This window comes from Henckelia pumila, chromosome 1 (genome assembly GCF_033568475.1).
Source record: "Henckelia pumila isolate YLH828 chromosome 1, ASM3356847v2, whole genome shotgun sequence".
Lineage (NCBI taxonomy): Eukaryota > Viridiplantae > Streptophyta > Magnoliopsida > Lamiales > Gesneriaceae > Henckelia > Henckelia pumila.
The window spans coordinates 88,707,132-88,727,215 of record NC_133120.1 but is presented as its reverse complement, the minus strand read 5'-3'; the positions used below and the strand labels follow the sequence as shown (position 1 = coordinate 88,727,215).

General features: G+C 39.8%; 5 protein-coding genes across 9 annotated transcripts; 1 reads left to right on the top strand and 4 right to left on the bottom strand.

Moving 5' to 3' along the window:
• Positions 1-2,648: 2,648 nt before the first annotated feature.
• LOC140867694 (uncharacterized) lies at positions 2,649-3,608 on the bottom strand. Its single transcript, XM_073272741.1, has 2 exons — positions 2,969-3,608; positions 2,649-2,914 (listed from the first exon to the last, which is right to left on the bottom strand). The coding sequence occupies exons 1-2, from the start codon at positions 3,606-3,608 to the stop codon at positions 2,649-2,651; spliced, it is 906 nt and encodes a 301-aa protein (XP_073128842.1).
• A 90-nt stretch (positions 3,609-3,698) lies between these two features.
• Positions 3,699-4,457, bottom strand: LOC140867684 (uncharacterized). Its single transcript, XM_073272730.1, has one exon. It carries the CDS (start codon positions 4,455-4,457, stop codon positions 3,699-3,701), a length of 759 nt encoding a protein of 252 aa, XP_073128831.1.
• Positions 4,458-7,725: 3,268 nt separating this feature from the next.
• LOC140874618 (pentatricopeptide repeat-containing protein At5g50280, chloroplastic) lies at positions 7,726-10,317 on the top strand. Its single transcript, XM_073277951.1, has 2 exons — positions 7,726-8,519; positions 8,811-10,317. The coding sequence occupies exons 1-2, from the start codon at positions 7,726-7,728 to the stop codon at positions 10,117-10,119; spliced, it is 2,103 nt and encodes a 700-aa protein (XP_073134052.1). The 3' UTR covers positions 10,120-10,317.
• Positions 10,318-11,722: 1,405 nt separating this feature from the next.
• Positions 11,723-16,704, bottom strand: LOC140889250 (uncharacterized). Of its 5 annotated transcripts, none has more exons than XM_073296963.1 (12): positions 16,503-16,703; positions 16,321-16,417; positions 16,121-16,223; positions 15,516-15,665; positions 14,850-14,981; positions 13,251-13,401; positions 13,138-13,176; positions 12,984-13,058; positions 12,812-12,871; positions 12,352-12,416; positions 12,132-12,222; positions 11,723-11,956 (listed from the first exon to the last, which is right to left on the bottom strand). In XM_073296963.1, exons 1-12 carry the CDS (start codon positions 16,629-16,631, stop codon positions 11,912-11,914), a joined length of 1,137 nt encoding a protein of 378 aa, XP_073153064.1. In that variant the 5' UTR covers positions 16,632-16,703; the 3' UTR covers positions 11,723-11,911. The 5 variants fall into 5 exon arrangements, with proteins under 5 accessions (XP_073153064.1, XP_073153070.1, XP_073153079.1 ...); XM_073296969.1 differs by having other exon boundaries at positions 16,121-16,220; XM_073296978.1 differs by lacking the exon at positions 12,352-12,416 and having other exon boundaries at positions 16,503-16,704.
• Positions 16,705-17,201: 497 nt separating this feature from the next.
• LOC140875607 (probable arabinose 5-phosphate isomerase) lies at positions 17,202-19,804 on the bottom strand. Its single transcript, XM_073279331.1, has 3 exons — positions 19,081-19,804; positions 18,076-18,299; positions 17,202-17,598 (listed from the first exon to the last, which is right to left on the bottom strand). Exons 1-3 carry the CDS (start codon positions 19,732-19,734, stop codon positions 17,442-17,444), a joined length of 1,035 nt encoding a protein of 344 aa, XP_073135432.1. The 5' UTR covers positions 19,735-19,804; the 3' UTR covers positions 17,202-17,441.
• Positions 19,805-20,084: the final 280 nt, after the last annotated feature.

Here is a 20,084-nt window from a genome sequence, read left to right as displayed (position 1 = left end):
GTAATGCATTATTTTTAACCTTGTTATAAAGGATTAGACATGTTGAGCCCCTAGGCTCACTACGCTTATATGGTGCAGGTGAGCATGATGACGTTTATGTAGCTCCTACCGGTGGTGAGGACTTATGAGCTCATGGAGCAGTGGACCCCGTGACCGTCGCAGCTATTTAGTTTATTATGTTGAATTTTGAAACATGTTTTATTTTATTATTGTTTCCGCATATGAGATTTTTCAGCAGCATTGTTTATTATTTTAAATTGATGCATGAAACATTTTTAAGAATTTATTTATTTAATATTTTTCAGGTTATTTAAGAAAAAGTATGTTATTTTTATATACATATATGTATGGGCATGTATGTATAGTAGTATTATTTAAAAAAAAAAAAAAATTCCGCATTTATTAGTAGTAGGTGTTTCATAAACACTTGAGAAGAGGTCCAGAAAATGACCTCTTATAAAGAACTCCCTCCACCATCACAAAGCGGAGACTCCTCTGCTTCAACCAATATGCCTTTTTTGGATCCTTGGGTAATTCGCCCTTCTCCATGTACTCCAAGAGCTCTCTTCTCCAGTCACTCTCTTCCTGAGCTAATGGTATGAGCTCAGTAGAAAGTGTTAATTCCACTTACACGACTACCTCTCTGTTCTTCCAGTTATGAAGTGAGCTAGCCTTCTTGGCAAGATAATCTGCTTTTTCATTGCTCTCCCTCGGAATTTGTTCAAACATTACCTCATCAAAGAGACCCCGAGCTTCCTCTATCGCCCTCATGTATTCCTTCAACTTCTCATTTTTGACTTCATACGTTCCATTCACCTGCTGAGCTACTAACTGTGAATCAGAGTAGAGATGCACCCGAGCTGCCCCAGCTTGCTTAGCTGCTCGGAGGCCGATTAGCACAGCCTCATACTCTGCCTCGTTATTAGAAGCTCGAAAATCCAACCTAACTGCCAACCTGATCTCATCTCCACGAGGGGAGATAAAAAAACACCCCCACTCCACATCCTTCATTATTAGAAGAGCCATCAACATATACTTTTCACAAATCCTCTGCTCCCACATGTCTCGTTTCGGCCAGGAAATCAGCCAACGCCTGAGCCTTAATGGCTAACCTTGGTTCATACTGGATGTCATACTCATTGAGCTTCGTAGTCCATTTCACCAATCTTCCCGAAATATCAACTCGAGTCAATATCCTCCCAATGGGGCTGTTGGTCAGCACCACAATAGGATGTGATAGAAAGTAAGGTCTGAGCTTCCTTGCTGTCATAACCAAGGCCAACGCTAGCTTTTCCACCTCCGAATACCGGAGTTCTGCACCCTTAAGGGCATGTGAGTAGAAGTAGATAGGGTGTTGAGCTGCTCCCTCCTGCCTAATAAGTACTGAGCTGACTGCCCCTTCCATAGCTGATAAATAGATGTACAATGGTTCCCCAGGAGTTGCCTTAGCCAACACAGGGAGTTCAGCTAAATAGCTTTTTAGGTCATCAAATGCCTTCCCGCATTCAGCATCCCACTCAAACTTCTTAGCTCTCCGAAGAACCCTGAAAAAAGGTAAACTTCTATGAGCTGATCGAGATATGAACCGAGATAGAGCCGCTATCCTTCCTGCCAACCTTTGAACTTCCTGCAGATTTCTAGGATGAGACATGGATCGGATAGCTTGCACTTTCTCCGGGTTAGCCTCAATTCCTCTTTCAGTAACCATGTATCCCAAAAACTTGCCTCCTCTTACTCCAAACACTCATTTCTCAGGATTGAGCTTTATTCCGTAAGACCTGAGTGTGGCAAAGGTCTCCTTCAAGTCAGTAATCAAACCCCCATCATCTTTAGACTTTACCAGGATATCATCCACATAAACTTTCACATTTTTCCCTACCTGGGAAGCGAACACTTTGTCCATGAGTCTCTGATAAGTAGCTCCTGCATTTTTTAAACCAAAAGGCATCACTCTGTAACAGAAAGTTCCATGAGAGGTGGTGAAACTTACTTTATCTTGATCTTCCTCTGCCAAAGGAATTTGGTGGTACCCTTGATATGCATCCATGAAACACAAATATTGATGACCTGCTGTAGAGTCAACCAACTGATCAATTCGAGGCAGAGGATAACAATCTTTTGGGCACGCCTTATTTAAGTTTCGGAAATCAACACACATCCTCCACTTGTCTGAACTCTTAGGGACAAGGACCACATTCGACAACCAAGTAGGGAACTGCACTTCCCTAATGTGACCTGCCCTAAGGAGCTCATCAACCTCCTTCTTAATAACTTTATCCTTTTCAGGTCCAAAGTGTCTCTTCTTCTGCTTTATCGGCCTTGCTCCCGCAAAAATGTTGAGTCGATGAACCATGATTTCTGCACCAACCCCTGTGAGCTTTGATATAGACCAAGCAAAAACGTCTTTGTTCTTCTTCAAGCAATCAACCAAGCTTTGCCTCACCGACGGGCTGAGGTCAGCAGCTAATTTAACGACCTGAGCTCCCGGGCTTAACTCCACCTTCTCATGACCTTCTTCAGACACCAGAAGCACTTTCTGTCCAAACACCCTCGGTGTCCGACCTACTGAGACCATTCCTACCTCCCTACGCTTCTTCTTTGCATCAATCTTTACCTCATTCACATAGCATAACCGAGCTGCCTTTTGATCACCCCGAACGACCCCCACTTCTCTTCCACTTGGGAACTTCAACTTCTGATGAGGTAGATGCCATAGCTCGAAAATCACTCAGGACAGGGTGCCCCAATATTCCATTGAAAGAGGATGGTGCATCCACCACCGTGAAGCAGGCCATTTTGGTTACCCTATGCTCTCCATTTCCAAGAGATAATGGGAGCACTATTTGTCCCAACGATTGCAAAGCATGACCTATGAACCCATACAACTCCGTGGTGATTGGGTCCAACTCAAATCCTTTCAATTTCATTTGGTCAAGGGTTTATTTGAAGATAATGTTCACTGAGCTACCAGTATCAACAAAGATGCGAGCCACATCATAATTGGCTATGGTCAAGGTGACCAATAAGGTATCATTATGAGGAACCACCACATCCTTTAAATCTTCCCTTCCAAAACTGATGTTTGGATCAGTAGGACAGCTGAGTTGAGAATTTACCTCCAAATTTTCTAATCTGCGCCCGTGAGCTTTGCGAGCCCTTCCTGAATCTCCATCTGTAGTGCCTCCTGAAATCATATTGATCATGCCCCTATGAGGGTGATTTGAAATTTGCTCAACTCTATCTTCCTGACCATTTCGCGGAGATCTTCTCTGATGATCAGGTTGATTTCCCCTCACTTCATTTTCCTGATTCTTCCATTGAGGAGCTCGGCCTTGGCGAGGAGGATTTGCCCTTCGAGTCAGCTCAGCTCTGATTCGAGGGTCATCATACATGATCCTTTGAACCTCCTCACCTAGCCTCTGACAATCATTGGTGATATGCCCATACTCCTGATGAAAATCGCAAAACTTGTCAAATGGCGGTAACCGCGGGCCTTTCTCAGCATTACGTGGCCTCACAAGTACTCGCCTATCCTCACATACTTGCATTGCCTTCTCCAGGCTTACTGAGAGTGGCACATAGGGGTAGGGTCCTTTGACCCTGTTCATCTCTTCTGCAACCCTCTTCCTTCCTCCTTCTGTCTTCCCCTCTGCCTTTGCTCCCACCTTGGCACTGGGCTTGCTCCCAGACGTTCCTTCCTATCTCCTCTGCCTTTGTGCATCCTCCAAATTCACGTACTTCTCAGCTCGACTAAGGAGCTCAGCATAAGTCAAAGAAGGCTTCTTGACCAAGGATCTGAAAAACTCTCCTCCTCTCAACCCTTGAGTGAAAGAGTTAACCAAAGTGTCAGCAGTGGCAGCGGGCACTTCCAGAGCTGCTGTATTGAAGCGTTGAACATACTCCCGCAATGGTTCCACCTCAGATTGCTTCATATTGAACAAACTGAGGGAAGTCTTCAAATATCTCTTGCTACTCGCATATTGGTGTAGAAAAGCTGAGCTGAAGTCATTGAAACTTCGAATGCTACCAGGCTGCAAAAGGTTGAACCATTGTTGAGCTGATCTCACCAGAGTAGTGAGGAAGACCCGACATTTAATTGCATCTGAATATCTATGCAACAGGGCTGCATTTTCAAATCTCCCCAAATGCTCCTCCGGATTTGAGCTCCCGTCATACTCCCCTAAAGTAGGCTGCTTAAAATTTACAGGGAGTTCTTCATCTAGAATAGCCCGAGCAAAAGGGCTTTCCCTCAGTATAGGCCCAGGCCGACCTCCGACTTGCCGACCCAGTCTCCTGATCTCTTCCCACATTGCATCCATTGGGTTTGGATGACCTACGGGTGAAGGTGGATTCTGACCCATGGCCACTTGCACCGTTTGAGTGATGAACTGACTGAGCTGATCCACAGTCATGTCCGCCACATTCCCTCTTCCCCTTCCTCTTCCTCTTCCTGCCATATCTACGCCTTAGCTTGAAATTCCCATAGACGGCGCCAATTGATCTACCTCAATAACGTGATCTCCTTGGATGAGCTGTTGAAACTCCTCCAACAAAAGACAAACTGCTGCTGACCTGAAACCACTAATCAAGAGTGTTAAGGGGGGGCCGAAAGGTGTTCCGGCGTATCCCCTCCAACGCTCAAGTCAGATTCTAGGATAGCAAAATATAGAGAGTAGTGTGTGCACACGAGTGAAAAATTAAAATCCAAATAATGAAAGTGAACCTGGTATTTATAGGAGAGAGCTCCGGATTTAGCGCCTACCTTCCTTATCAAGAATCCGCGAATCCCGGGATCACAATCCCGAATATTTAGGCTGAGATCTTGCCCAAATCTTGTCTGACAAAGGAAATAACAATACACTTAATCTGAGCTGAACTGTCATCATGAGGAAGCTATACTGCTGCTCTCCATGGGGTCATATGGAAAAGGGATGAGTAAGTTATTGCTGAACCCCTAAACTCAACCTGAACACTGATCCTAACATCTTAGCTAGCTCATCAAGGTTGTCCAACCCCTCTACTAAGCTAACTCCCTACTGACATCGGGGCTGAGATGAACTCCAGAGCTCCCGATCCGAGCTGAAAGTGATGGTGGAGGAGCTTGGCTGAGCTCCCGAGCTCCCGAGCTGATCTCCCGACCCGAACTGGAGGTGATGGTGGAGGAGCTTGGCTGAGCTCCCGAGCTGAGCTCCCGACCCGAGCTGGAGGTGATGGTGGAGGAGCTTGGCTGAGCTCCCGACCCAAGCTGGAGGTGATGGTGGAGGAGCTTGGTTGAGCTCACGAGATGAGCTCCTGAACCAGTTCTGGTTGATTAGGGATGTTCCTTTTATATTAGGGTCATCCATGAGCTGAGGTTGTTTCCTCCTCCGGGTATCACCAATTGATCTACCTCAATAACGTGATCTCCTTGGATGAGCTGTTGAAACTCCTCCAACAAAAGACGAACTGCTGCTGACCTGAAACCACTAATCAAGAGTGTTAAGGGGGGGCCGAAAGGTGTTCCAGCGTATCCCCTCCGACGCTCAAGTCAGATACTAGGATAGCGAAATATAGAAAGTGGTGTGTGCACACGAGTGAAAAATTAGGATCCAAATAATGAAAGTGAACCTGGTATTTATAGGAGAGAGCTCCGGATTTAGCGCCTACCTTCCTTATTAAGAATTCGCGAATCCCGGGATCACAATCCCGAATATTTAGGCTGAGATCTCGCCCGAATCTTGTCTGACAAAGGAAATAACAATACACTTAATCTGAGCTGAACTGTCATCATGAGGACGCTATACTGCTGCTCTCCCTGGGGTCATATGGAAAAGGGATGAGTGAGTTATTGCTGAACCCCTGAACTCAACCTGAACACTGATCCTAACATCTTAGCTAGCTCATCAAGGTTGTCCAACCCCTCTACTAAGCTAACTCCCTACTGACATCGGGGCTGAGATGAACTCCAGAGCTCCCGACCCGAGCTGAAAGTGATGGTAGAGGAGCTTGGCTGAGCTCCCGAGCTCCCGAGCTGATCTTCCGACCCGAACTGGAGGTGATGGTGGAGGAGCTTGGCTGAGATCCCGAGCTCCCGAGCTGATCTTCCGACCCGAACTGGAGGTGATGGTGGAGGAGCTTGGCTGAGCTCCCGACCCGAGCTGGAGGTGATGGTGGAGGAGCTTGGCTGAGCTCCCGACCCAAGCTGGAGGTGATAGTGGAGAAGCTTGGTTGAGCTCACGAGATGAGCTCCTGAACCAGTTCTGGTTGATTAGGGATGTTCCTTTTATATTAGGGTCATCCATGAGCTGAGGTGGTTTCCTCCTCCGGGTATCAGTATGATATATGAGTACTAATCTAGAAGCCAATATATATACATATATTGATTCTGTGAAAATTAGTCGATTGATAGCTTTCAAGGAGAAAAACATTGATTTTCGTGCAAGTTTTTTTTTAAAAAAAAATAAAATAAAAAACGTGCAATTTAAATGATTAGAAATGTAATTTCGCTTGAGTAGGTATATTCTTATTATTATTATATAATACCTGAACATCTTATAGTAATCATTTTGTATATCAATGATTCAATGTGATACCAATATGACAATATATGTAGGTTTCTATATTCATGAGACATATCGATTTGATTCATATCTATAATAACAAATAAAATATTTCATATAAAAAAATAATTTTCATGATAAAAGATCGGTCGGATGCCTTTCTCAGAAATCACGTGCAATGATTATTGGTATATATTTATGGCTCCGACCCGTTTACGTACTTACGGAAGTCCATCAATCATCATCACCAAAGAAACAGCTAGCTGGGGAGGAGAGCGATACTAAATTACATTAAAATCGAGTCATAAATTGTATCCATATTTGTGGGTTTCCATGGAGGCTCAGCTCTCACCGTCTCATAATTTCGATATAAATCTAACACATTTTTCTTAAGCTAACAATGCAGATTCTTTCAAAAAACGACAATATTATCAAATCCTTTTTTAAAAAAAAAAATTATGTTAATTATACAATAAACTTCTAATTTCAAACCGAAAAATGAAATGTGGATACTACAAGCCCATCGAAACCACCTAAAGGGCCTTTACATTAGCGGGGCCTAAGGTACCTCAAAGGGCCTACCGTGTCACGTTCAAGGGAATTGATTAATCACCAACGTCCTACTTTTCTTTCATATATTACATTACACATATGTTATATGTGTCGAGATGTGGTCTTAATATTTTTTTTTAGGTCTCAAATGCCTCCCCAAAGTTTCTATTCAAAGTACATATTAGTTGTACTAAGAAATAAACAAATAAAAATAAAAAAGTAATTTTGAATAAACATTTATCATCATATTACAACATCGGACAGAAATATTAGCATATATAAAATTATATTTTGCATCGAATTTTATCGAAGTTTCAAATTTAAAACTCAATTATAACAAATTATTGAATCAATTTATTCGAAAGTTGTCACGTTAATTTGAAGATTTTCCTAATACACAACGGAAACAGCTCGCTCGCTCCGGGTTGATCCTACCAAAAAAATAAAATAATAAAAAAGGAAAAAACACGGCAATGGAAAAAGTAATTCTTATGGGCCGGGTCGTATGTAACGAGTTATCATGGGCCGAGTCGTGTATAAGGAGTTATAATGGGCCGGGTCGTATATAACGAGTTCTTATGGGCCGGGTAGTACGATCTGTATTAATTCTTTTTACCACCTTCATCCCCCGCAAATGGCTACTTCTTCTTCTTCTTTTCATCCCTTCACTCCTTCACTGTATTCTCCCAACCATAAAAAAATACAACAAAATTTCAAGATTCTGAAACTACCCGAAAGCTCAAGAAACAGATTGAATATCGACATCTCCTCTGCCGCTACCCCAACCCCCAATTCCTCCATTTTCCTCCCCTTTCTACAAAACCCAGGAATAAAACCCGAGCAAGATTATGATAATATTGAAAAAATCAACGACCCGATTGTCAAGTTCTTCAAGTCCCGAACTTCAGAGCCTGACCCGACTCGAGAAGGCGAATTTACCCTCCAGAAGAACCGGAAAACTTCCTGGCATTTGGCCTCATTTGAGAACATCGATTCTGATTCGGATAGTGAAACTCCTCAGTTACCCGTTCTTCACAGTGCACAAATTTCACCGGAAGTGGAGGGGGTTGTCGGGGAAATACTGGGTATTGCGAAGGCGTTACCGCAGAACGTTACGCTTGGTGAGGCACTGGAAAGATGTGATTTTGGGGGGAAAATAGGGGTTGAGGAGTGCGTGGAGGTCATAAGATTATTGGGTGAAGATGGTGATGTGATGGGTTGTTTGTATTTTTTTGAATGGATGGGAATGAGTGAGCCTTGTCTGGTTTCTCCTCGGGCATGTTCGGTTTTCTTTCCTATTCTTGGGAGAGCGGGTAAGGGGGATGAGTTGTTGACAGTGTTCAAGAATTTACCTTTTGATCAAAAGAAGCAATTTAGAGATGTACTTGTTTACAATGCTGCTATTTCGGGGCTTTTGTTTTGTGGAAGGTATCGAATTTTAACTGATTTAGGATTGTTGGAATTGCAATTGGTTGTTTGTAGTTCTATTCAGCTGTTTTATCGGTTGCTTTTCTTCATTCATATTGTGTTTTCTAGCAGCATCAATGTCTTATTTGCTCCTGATGTTCACATATGTGTAATCATCAAAGCATCTATGTGCACTTGAATTTGGAATGATTTACGATGTAATAGTCAAAACTGTTGTGTGTATATATGGTTGATTGTGCTTTTTTATGGTGAGGTAACGTGCTATGTTATTATGTGCTGCCCTTTTTAAAGGTACAAGGATGCATGGAGAGTGTTCGAGTTGATGGAAACAAGTAACATCAGACCTGATCCTGTGACGTGTTCTATAATGATTACAATCATGAGGAAGGATGGTTGCAGTGCCAAAAATGCATGGGAGTTCTTTGAAAAGATGCACAGAAAGGGAGTCAAATGGAGTTTGGAAGTTCTGGGGGCTCTTATCAAATCATTCTGTGACGAGGGACTCAAGAAAGAAGCTCTTATTCTACAATCCGAAATGGAGAGAAAGGGGATTTTGCCTAATGCTGTTGTTTATAATACAATAATGGATGCTTATAGTAAATCTGACCAGGTCGAAGAGGCGGAAGGTCTTTTTACTGAGATGAAGACAAAGGGAATAGCACCAACTGCTGCAACGTATAACATATTGATGGATGCCTATAGTAAAAGAATGCAACCCGAGATTGTTGAAAGATTACTTCAGGAGATGGAAGCTAGTGGGCTAGAGCCAAATGTGAGGTCATATACGTGCCTGATTAGTGCTTACGGGATGAAAACGAGCGACAGGGCTGTAGACGCATTTCTGAGGATGAAGAAAAATGGTATAAAGCCCACCTCTCATTCTTATACAGCCCTTATCCACGCCTATGCAGTAGATGGATGGCATGAGAAATCTTTTATGGCCTTTGAAAATATGTTGAAGGAGGGAATAAAACCTTCTGTCGAGACGTATACTGCTCTGTTAGATGCATTTAGACGTGCCGGAGACACTGAAACTCTGATGAAAATTTGGAAGATGATGATTAAGGATAAAGTGGAAGGGACACACGTTACTTTTAACACTCTCCTTGATGGATTTGCGAAGCAAGGTCGTTATGCTGAAGCAAGAGATGTAATATGCGAGTTTGGAAAGATTGGTTTTCAACCAACTGTGTTGACATATAACATGCTGATAAATGCATATGCAAGGGGAATGCAAGAATCAAAGTTGCCACAGCTGTTGAAAGAGATGGCTGCTCTTAATCTGAAACCAGACTCTATCACTTATTCCACCATGATATACGCCTATATTCGAGTCCGTGATTTCAGGAGGGCATTCTTTTATCATAAACAGATGGTAAAAAACGGTCAAGTACCTGATGCCAAATCCTATCAGAAGCTCAGGGCGATTCTTGATGTGAAAGCTAAGATAAAGAATAGGAAGGATAAGAGTGCTCTAATGGGTATCATAAAAAGCAGCATGGGGTTGTTGAAAGAGAAGAAAAAAGGGAAGAAGGATGAATTTTGGAAGAATAGAAAGAACCGATCAAGAACTCCTGGCTCTGCTCAGGGTTCGCGGTAATAATTTGTTCCAATGCTCATGAATTCTTCCACATGGAATGCATTAAAATTCTCAGAAAAGAACCTTCCATCCAGCTACTATGTCTCTTGCCCTGTACTCAGATGTGAATTGGTAAAATTAAGATGTATTTGCATGTGAAAATGTTCTGGAACTTGCATAGATTTTGTATTATGTGATAACACTAGCAACTTTTTAATATGGTGTGTGCATTGTTTCTATTTCTGCTGTTGATGTGACTTGCAACATTTTCTGTAATATTTCAGGTTACACCAATAATTATTTGCCGACCACGTGTATAAAACTTCAATAGGCATGGAATTTTTTCGCATTGGAATAAGAACAATGAAATCACCACAATAACATCGAAAAATGAGAATAAAATGTGGTAAATCATTACAAAATCCAAGTGAAAAACGCATTGATTTTTCTGAAACTTCGATGTAACATAGTGGAAAGTCCAAAGAACATTTTCTTGTAGCAGCAACACAATCAATAAGTTGGCAATGGCTATATTGCATATCAAACAAACCAACACTTGGAAAGAGTTGGATTACTGAAAGCCAAACGATCATTTCTCAACCAAGAAATGTCGAAAACCACAACTACAAACATGAAAACAAGCCTTAAAATCCCATTTATCTCGAATAGAACTTCCCGGTTGAATGAAAACACGAGGATCAAACCCCGCGGCTATTGGAGAAGAAAGAAAGATGGTTTTAAATACCTTTCCAAGCAGGCAATCAGATGTGAAATCTTGGCAACCATAGGGCCTGTTGATGCTCGAAAATCGACTAATCCAGTGCAATGTTCAAGCCATCATGAAACAAAGATCCAAGCAGTCTCCCTCAACTCGTATTGTGCTAATTCTTTTCTTGTCATGTCATCCCTTATAATATCTATGACGCTTCATTCTTTACACTACTTCATATCAGAGCAAATGACTCGGTATATAATCCATCTGCTAATCAGCATAAACATCATTCATCACAAAGTAATGTTCGCAACTAGCACTCTATACACATTCTTCTGTACTCACACTTCAGCATTCAAGGGATCGAATAACCATCGATGGACCGAGCAGGGACCGTTGCCTCACATCCCCGAAAAAACTAAGATGAAAATACAGCGTAAAACGAGACTGGAAAAATTGGAAAGAAGCTGCAGATCGATTCTTGAAGATATCTTGTACACGATTGATGCACAGAAAATTGAGGCTTTGTTTACTGTGATAGGTATCGCGGTGTCGTGGAGAGTGCTTTATGGACTCTTTTTCTATGTGGTTCACAGATTCTATTCCAAGAAAGACAGAGAATGAAGTTTAGATTATATTTGGAGTTCCATTTTATCCGTCTTTAAGCTCCAATCTCCCTTAGTTCTTTTACTTATTCAATGTGAGCATGCGAAATAGGAACACTAAATTTAATGTCAATAACAATTCATTGAGAAAGAGGATGTAATTACATGACACTTATATTGATTGGAAGATTTTTTTTGACAATGGGCCATAAGGTATATGGGAATTTATGTACTACTAGATTTGATAAAAAGACTCAAGCGACTGTAACGCACGGGCTGCATGCGCAAATAAATACTGCAACTCAAAAAATAAAATGAACACTAGATATATAACATTTCAAACGCTATGTATGTACAACCAGCAGTCATCTTCAAATAATGCCCTTAACGATGCATATGCTCGTTCATAGCAAGGAAACACCTCTAATGCCATTACAGCCACGATCAAAGATCAACCTTCTCCACGAAACAACATTGAAGAAACATTGCCCCTGTCTCACATCATTTCAGACGCTGTTTTATGGGAGCGGAACATTCGAATCTGGGACAGGTAACAGCATAAGTTCATAAAACAAAAAATGTAGAAGAAAACTCGCATGGATAAATTTAAGGGATGTTGAAAGCTTGGAGGTCTAGAATCAAGAATGATTTCATTGCGATCTGAGATTGTGAACGACAAATTAAATATAGATTAAAGAAACATGAAGCGTCATTACTTGAGCAAGTGCGTATACGGCTCGCAAAATCCTAGCGTAATCAGTTCCGAGCATCTGAATGACAACATCTGCTAGAAGGGTACCCCACATCCTACACAAGTTGAAAACGGATGCAAGAGATGGGATGGAAAACCAAGAAAAACTGTATGTTTTATGATGAGAGTAATACTACTCTGAAGAACCGTAAAAGAAATAGATTTTCATAAAGCATGGCTCATACAGTGGGCCAAGTAACTGAGCAATGCCTCTTATCCCCAAGTATCGAGTGGCCGCAGCTTTAAGTCCCTGTTCCATGCGCCAGTTATAACAAAAACACAACTTCAAACTTTTTGTCGCTATTGATCACGATATATCCATAAGACAGTAATTTAGAAAAATATATATATAACTAAGCACCCGCGGTTGTTGATGATGGATTAAATTTCTACATCATGGGAGCTGGTTTTCTAAGGGCCAATGTCATAGTTATTATGGGCGCCAGGCACAAAAAATCTGGGCCAAAGGATGCCATACAAATTATTTTCATTGAGATCTGAGGAGATTAGATTTAGGAACACCACAAAATTCATTTCAATGTCATAATATTATAACAAAATGCACCAAACCAAAGGACAAAAATGAGAAGTTACATTGAATCGAAGTGGCACTCAATCAACGGTTTCAAAAAACAGAAATAGAACCTGTCTGGCGGCCAGCAATGCTACTCCAGATTCTAGGTTAATTGCTGCCAACTGCCCGCCCTGAAAAGAAAAAATTAAATGCAATATTCAGAACCTAAATCAAGAAAATCTACAACTACTGCATCCCAGAAATGTAACTGGCAAACTAACAGAAAGAGCTGTCAATATGAACCTTTTTCATAACTTGTTTCTTTACTTGATATTTAGCAGCTTCCAAAAATAACTTTCCAGATAATCTCCCAGCCAACTGCAGTAGCATGGAAACTGAGTCAGTGTTAATAATATAAACATAGCATAAAAACAAACAAAATACAATCATTTGTTACCGATTCAAACATTTTCTCTAAAGTAAGCATCCCACCACTCTGAAGACTAAAGTGAGTCAATATATAACACACATAAACACAAAAATAAGAGAAAACAATGGAAGCTACAAAACCTTTAATATCAACGAGCGGAGCTCTGAAGCTCCTATTCCTAGAGCTGCAAGCTTCTGTAACTTCCACTGGTTGAGTCCCATTTCTAGATTATTTAATCCATCAGAATTTGTTGGGCTACCGTTTGTGCTAGGAAAACTTTCTGGTCCTTCACTAGGGAAAGTAAGGATGCATAAAGCTTAGAAGTTGGGATTTCAATTAAAAGCGCACATATATTTTCCAATAAACAAACACATAAATATATGCACTCGTGTAAAGATAATGTTGCAGCCAAACTGATATAGAACATTTGCATTAATATTTCGCAATGAGAGAACAAGCAATGGTTCCAAAAGTTTTAAGGGATGTCAGTCATCAGGATGAGAATTAGGGAAAGGGGGAATGTAAGGCATGTAGGCAGAAGACAGCGATGCTGGCTACCAGGTTGTACAAAGCTTAGGGGTGTCACCTCGGGTCGGGTCGAAAGGTATTTCAAAAACTTTCCCAACCCGAACCAACCCTAAAACTATAAACCTGAACCAACCAGATCTGATTTTCTCCCATGCAACATTATTATTTTATTCTTGAACAAAATAATTAAATAAAAATCCAAAGCACATAACAAGAATAATAATAATAATAATTTAATTTAAACACATATTGACAAGACCTCACCTAAAAATGATATATGTTTTTAAAAATCTAATCGTACAAACTATTAATTTTCCACAAAAGAAACAATTGTTTTGAGAATTCAAATATTTCACAAAATACATTTCACACAATGAAAATTTATAATGTTAATATATGCCGTATACAATAAAACGTCTTCACTCTTCAAGCATCCAAAGTATCTTTCAAAATTCAAACTCCATTTCTCCATCGTTTTATACCTTTTTGTACGAGTCAAACCTTGAAAAGAAGATAAATGGGTCTGGTGGGGTGGGTTCAGGTTGATGGGTTACCTGATTCTTGATTCTTAATTCAGGTCAACTCGAACCCCACCCAACACAAATTTTTTTGGGTCAGATTTTGGTCCAACCCGATCTGACCTGAACCCTAAAACCCACAACCCTAACTCGATATCTTTCGTGTGGGACTGTCAGATTAAAAAATATTGGTAAAATGTTGTATATAACTGGCTTCATGCGCACGTTTAAAAGGAAAAAAATGGAACTATCAATTCACAAAAAAATATACATGAAATAGAAAATGAAGTTAATGTAAAACTCAAACAGGAAATTCCAGAGGGACACAGGAGCATCCAGAGTAGACTACCAAAATATCAACATGATAAGAGCCATATTAACCATAACACAACCAAACAAGGAGAGGGAGGGAGGGAGAGGAGAGAGAGAGAGAGAGAGAGAGAGAGAGAGAGAGAGAGAGAGAGAGAGAGAATTCAAGATTAAAGAAGATAAAACCTATTAAAAAAAATTAACATCACAGATTTTCAGATGTTAAGGATGTGCCTAAAATGAAAGGTTTTCGAGAGCTTCCCACTAAAAACTAATCAACGAAAACATAGCACCTTCAGGGTTGATTGCTAGCAAAACAATGAAGCACTACTGATCTACACTCGCACGGTACCTTCAGGACAAAAAGAAAGAAAAAAGCGGTACCTTGAATATTTTTGCACCAGATGGAGAAAAACTTCAACTTCTAGGTCTTCAGCCAACAATTTGGTTGAGCAAGGTATGCTCAATTTTTTCCTCAGTTCAAGCAACACGTTTCTATAAGATGGTCTCCAACCCCTGTCATCAAATAAAACTAACCAGATCTTAATTTGGCTCTAGAATCATAAATGTTAAATATAAATAAAATTATTTTTTTTGATAAGAATATAAATAAAATTGTTCAACAAACATGAAAGATAATGCTGCCTAGCTCTATGCATAAGCTTTTCTTTTAAAGAAGTGCAAACTAAACAAAAAGTTTTGCTTTTAATAAGTTTCCCAAAGGGTTCTAGATATAGTCGATGGGAAGATACTGGTTTTATTTCTTCAAACTGGCACTAATAATATGAGAGATGCTCCGCTAGGGCCAGGGGCACATTTGATGCTGAATGAGAATACAGAAGTGGAAGATAGATGGAATAAGAGGAGAATGAAAGACAGCAAGAGAAAAGGGACAAGTGAAAGAACTTTCGACAGAATAAAAAAGCTTGACTGTCGAGAAAACGGTTCAATTCAAAACTCCTCAGAAAAACTGTCCTTAAATCAATTTGTTGAAAACAGTCTCAAAAGCATCTCATCATAGAATAAATACTAACAACTAGATAGTACAACCTCAGAGTTGATCTGGCATCCGCTGCAAGATAAAAAAACCTATCTTCGAGCATTGAAATAAAATTGTCCCTTTCGTCCGGGTCTTCACCGATCATAACATAGTCAACCTCAGCTTTTTTTGTGATTGATTTCAACAAAGGACTGAAATAACTGATATGAACACACAGAGGACACAGAAATTGAATGCGGTAAGTGCTTTAGCCATGGAAATACTCAAACAACCAATTTATGGTAACATACAAGTTACAATGGCATAAAATAAATATTATGCATCACCAAGCATGTTTAAAGAAAGACAGCCAAGGAAAAGCATAGAAATAAGGTAAAACAAACTGATGTGACCATTAAAAGTCTCCCAAATAGAATGTATCACATGCTAACATCATGCAGTTTCAACATACTCTAAGGCAGAATGTTACTATGGAAAATCAAATTAAAAGTCTAAATATTTTTACATTTCAGATAGTCTCTTTTTTTTTTTTGAGAGTGCATTTCAGATAGGATATTTAGTTCAAGAACATTATTGAACAGAATCTCTAAACACCCCGACCATAAAACCCCATTAGTCTATAAGAGGCCCAAAAAAAAAAAACAGGAATAAACACCTGGCTCCAAACAAAATTCTTTCAAGTTCATATAATTCGGAATCAGTGGCAAGTTCAAGCACAGAACGAAGCTCCGGATCATAAGCATTGTTTGCACTAACTTCTGTCAGAAAATCAAGCAGGCACATAAGAAAATCCAAACAACAAGATTATTCTCTAAGATAATCGAGATTATCAGCAGAATTATAACAATTCGCAACCCATGGGGTGTGTCGAAATTGAAGCATGAGGACGCCTTAACAAGATTCTTAAAGTTGGCCCACGATTTATATCACTCCTAAGTGACTTCAGAAAGAACTGCGAAAATAACATCAAAAGAAAATGAATGCAGTGTGTTTGCATTGATGAAAGAGGCATGAAAATTATTTGCTGAAAAGCTTACTGGCGAATTGAGATTGGAAGAAAGGTTGTGTTGAAAGGAGAATAGGGGTTGGTAGGTAGTGGGGCGAGAAGAAAGTGGCGGCACAGTGGCCACCGTAGGCGGTAGAGACATCGGCGGCGCTTTCAACATCACCGCTCCCTCAGTCGGGGAGAGGTGTGGCAGAGAGCAGCGGATGTCAAGGCCCAGGCCAATTAATGAATTTATTACGTGTCCTTTTTAAAAAATTTATTTGTGGTATATGTTTTTTCATAAGAAAATGGTATCTTCCAAAATCCAAATATCTTTGCCGAAATTTTTTTTTGGGTTTCACAGTTTTCGTTTTCAATCTATGAAAATATTATTTTAATATAAAAAATAGCACTTAGTGAGGATTGATATACTTATGAAAAAAAAAATTCATTCATAAGTATATCAATCCTCACTAAGTGCTATTTTTTATATTAAAATAATATTTTCATAGATTGAAAACGAAAACTGTGAAACCCGTCGTGTAAAAACTTGTGATATTTATACTTCGTTTTACTATGTGACCATATATAATTACAAGGTCAATTTATTAACATAAATATGTCGACAAATAATATATGATTGATTGAACATAAATTATAACTCAAGAAAGCAAAACAAAACTATTGATCGTCATTAAGCAACCCAAGTTAGTGAAACTATGAACAAAAAAATAAAAAAACACGGGTTGATATGAACATTTTTACATTGATGAATGCGTGTGGCATCTTCTTCCAAGTGTAGCTTACACAACTCAAATAGAGCAAATGATATGTACAAAATAATGAAATGCTGCAACATTCGTGATAAAGAATTTCATTACACATAAGAATAGATCAACAAGAATAACAAACTACTAACGCAAAGGAAAAAAGACTGGAGTCCATGGTCCAAAACTAACGAATCGGCAGAGACAATATGGCCGTGCAGGAATCACAAGCCGGCAGAGACAAGGCCGTGCAAAGTAACGATACCAATCAATACATCATGGTCACCGATGACGGGCAAGAACTGCACAGGCGATGGGGGAGACTCCATCTTCTGCATTGCTACCACTGCCATTGCATCCGGACTGATTGTCCTCGGGTTCCTGTAAGGCCAAGTAAAGATTTTAATTCCATTCACAATAGATACACAGTAGAAATGTTTTGAACCTTGAGGGATGAATGTATGACATCAAATCTTCAAATATATGTGCATGGAGCTGGGACCATGAGAAAGAACACCTTTCAGGTCACAACCAATGTTTTGATGCTAGTATGAAAATACGTACACAAAATTTTAAATATACATGTACAAAGAAAAAATAAAGATACATCGTGAAAATAACAAGTAGCTTAAGAATTAAAACCCTATTGAGGTTTTTTATGATACCAATTCTACGTGGATTGTCACCGTATCAAAACTACTTCTTCCGGGTGCCGAATCCTAAGGTAGCAAAAAGTAGGATCAACGAGTAGATCTGAGATGCACTTCTCTTCTTCACGTGTTCCAATCCATATTAATTATGCACTCTAACTATGATACATGATAAAATAGGAATCACAATGTGAAAAAACTGGTTTACCTGTTGCACATCTCTCCCACTGTAAGCTTGAAGATTCCCTCACCACTGGCTTTCAATGTCCGACGCAGATCTCCATCAGTAAACGTACCAAGCAGATGATAATCATAATCTATAACAAGAAGGCATCCGCAACCTTTGCTGCTTAGCTCAACCAGCTGATCCATTATCAGATCTCCTTCCCTACATATTGGCAGCTCTTCTCCCTTCTTCATTAGATCCTTCACCTAGAACACAAAGTGAGCGAAAATAAAATGTTGTGCTTCAGATCGTTAGAATAATTGTTAACAATACACACTCATATACAAATTATATAAAACAAAAAACAAAAACAAAAACTTCATCAATCCATATGAAACAACCATTGAATACAATGCAGAATATCCCTATTCAAATCGCAATGACCGTGGTATAACCACAAATTAAATTGCAGAACCATTTTTGTTCTATATCGTCTTTTTTTATCTTACTTCAACTTTACCTCTTCTAGAATATACTATTTTCTCGAGAAAAAACACTTCAAGCTACAAGAATAGCTTAACAGTCCATAAAGCAAAACAACAGCCAAAGAACTCTGTCCAAGTTCCTTCATTTCACAGAATCAAACTAAACCGACCAACAAACACCTCAGGGCATACTTCGAGTGCATTTGGATAGAAAAGTCATTCTGAAAAATGCTTCTTGTTGTTTAGGTGAGATTAGATAATTGGAAATCAGGCATTTTAGAAAAGCCTGGAAATAGAGCATTTGGTGCTTGTGCTTTTCTTAAAAACGATTGTAAATTTTTGTTGTTAAAAAAAAACAGAAGATATTAATTAACTGTCACATCCGACTTGATACTTAAAGATATTCTAATATAATGCGCTTAACAAATCATTATCCAATCAATTAACTTTGTATCCAAACTAACCTCTTCACCGACAGTTTCATTCAACATTATTTTCAAGTTTCAACATAACAGCTCCGCAACATGAAACCAAAACAAAAGATAAGGAGTTAAAAATTCACCTTGAAAATCAAAGTCTTGCCAATTCTTCCAGCAGGATGATTCGCCGCATACTCTTCTTTGCTCAAATTCCTGGCTCCCATCAAAGCAATCGCAACAGTATCCCCAAAAACCATCTGGATAGCCGTGGATGTGACGGGTGCTAGATCGAACGGGCACAATTCACGCTGCAGAGGCAAATGCACGTTCAGATCACACAATCCTAGGAGCCCATTCGGCCTCACCGACGTAACAGATATCAAGTACACTCCCTTTGCCTTGACGCAAGGCACGAGCCTCAACAACTCCTCAGAATTCCCGCTCTTGCTGAAGAGGACCAACAAATCTTGGGAGGATAAAATGCCGATATCCCCGTGAAGCGCGTCGACGGGGGACAAAAACCCGGATCTGATCCCGAGAGAAATCAAGGTCTGCGAGATCTTCTGGGCAACAAAACCGGATTTCCCAACCCCGGAAAAGAAAATGGTGCCCTTGGAATCAAGAAGAGTTTGCGTGAAGGTGAGGGTTTGGGACAGATCGAGGTTTTGAAAGAAATGGTTGAGGTAATTTTGCTGGGATTTGAAGAGATTAAACAAATGGGTTTGGTCCAATGTGGTTAACTTCTCCCTATTCTGGTCTTCTTCAAGGTTGGAAAATGGCGGAGAAAGAGACCCCATTTTCGCTCTCTTCGCTTCGCTTCTCTTCTATTGGAGATGAGAGGAAAGGGGGCTTTTCGCGGGAGTTAGTTTTGTGTCGTGGGAGTTAATTAATTTTATATATAGATTATTTCAAATTAATTGAGTTTGCATATATACATGCTATCAAAATATAGAAACAAAATACTGAAATAGAAAATTTATAGTAAAATGGAATGGAGACTTGATTTTCTTTTCTTTTTTTTGTATTGTTTGATTTAGAATAAAAACTTGATTTGTGTTGGTAGTAGACAATAAATATGTATTGCATTATTTTGATGGCTATTGCAAAAAGGTGGGGCAGGGGTGTTCAATTACTGGTGATGTCCGCA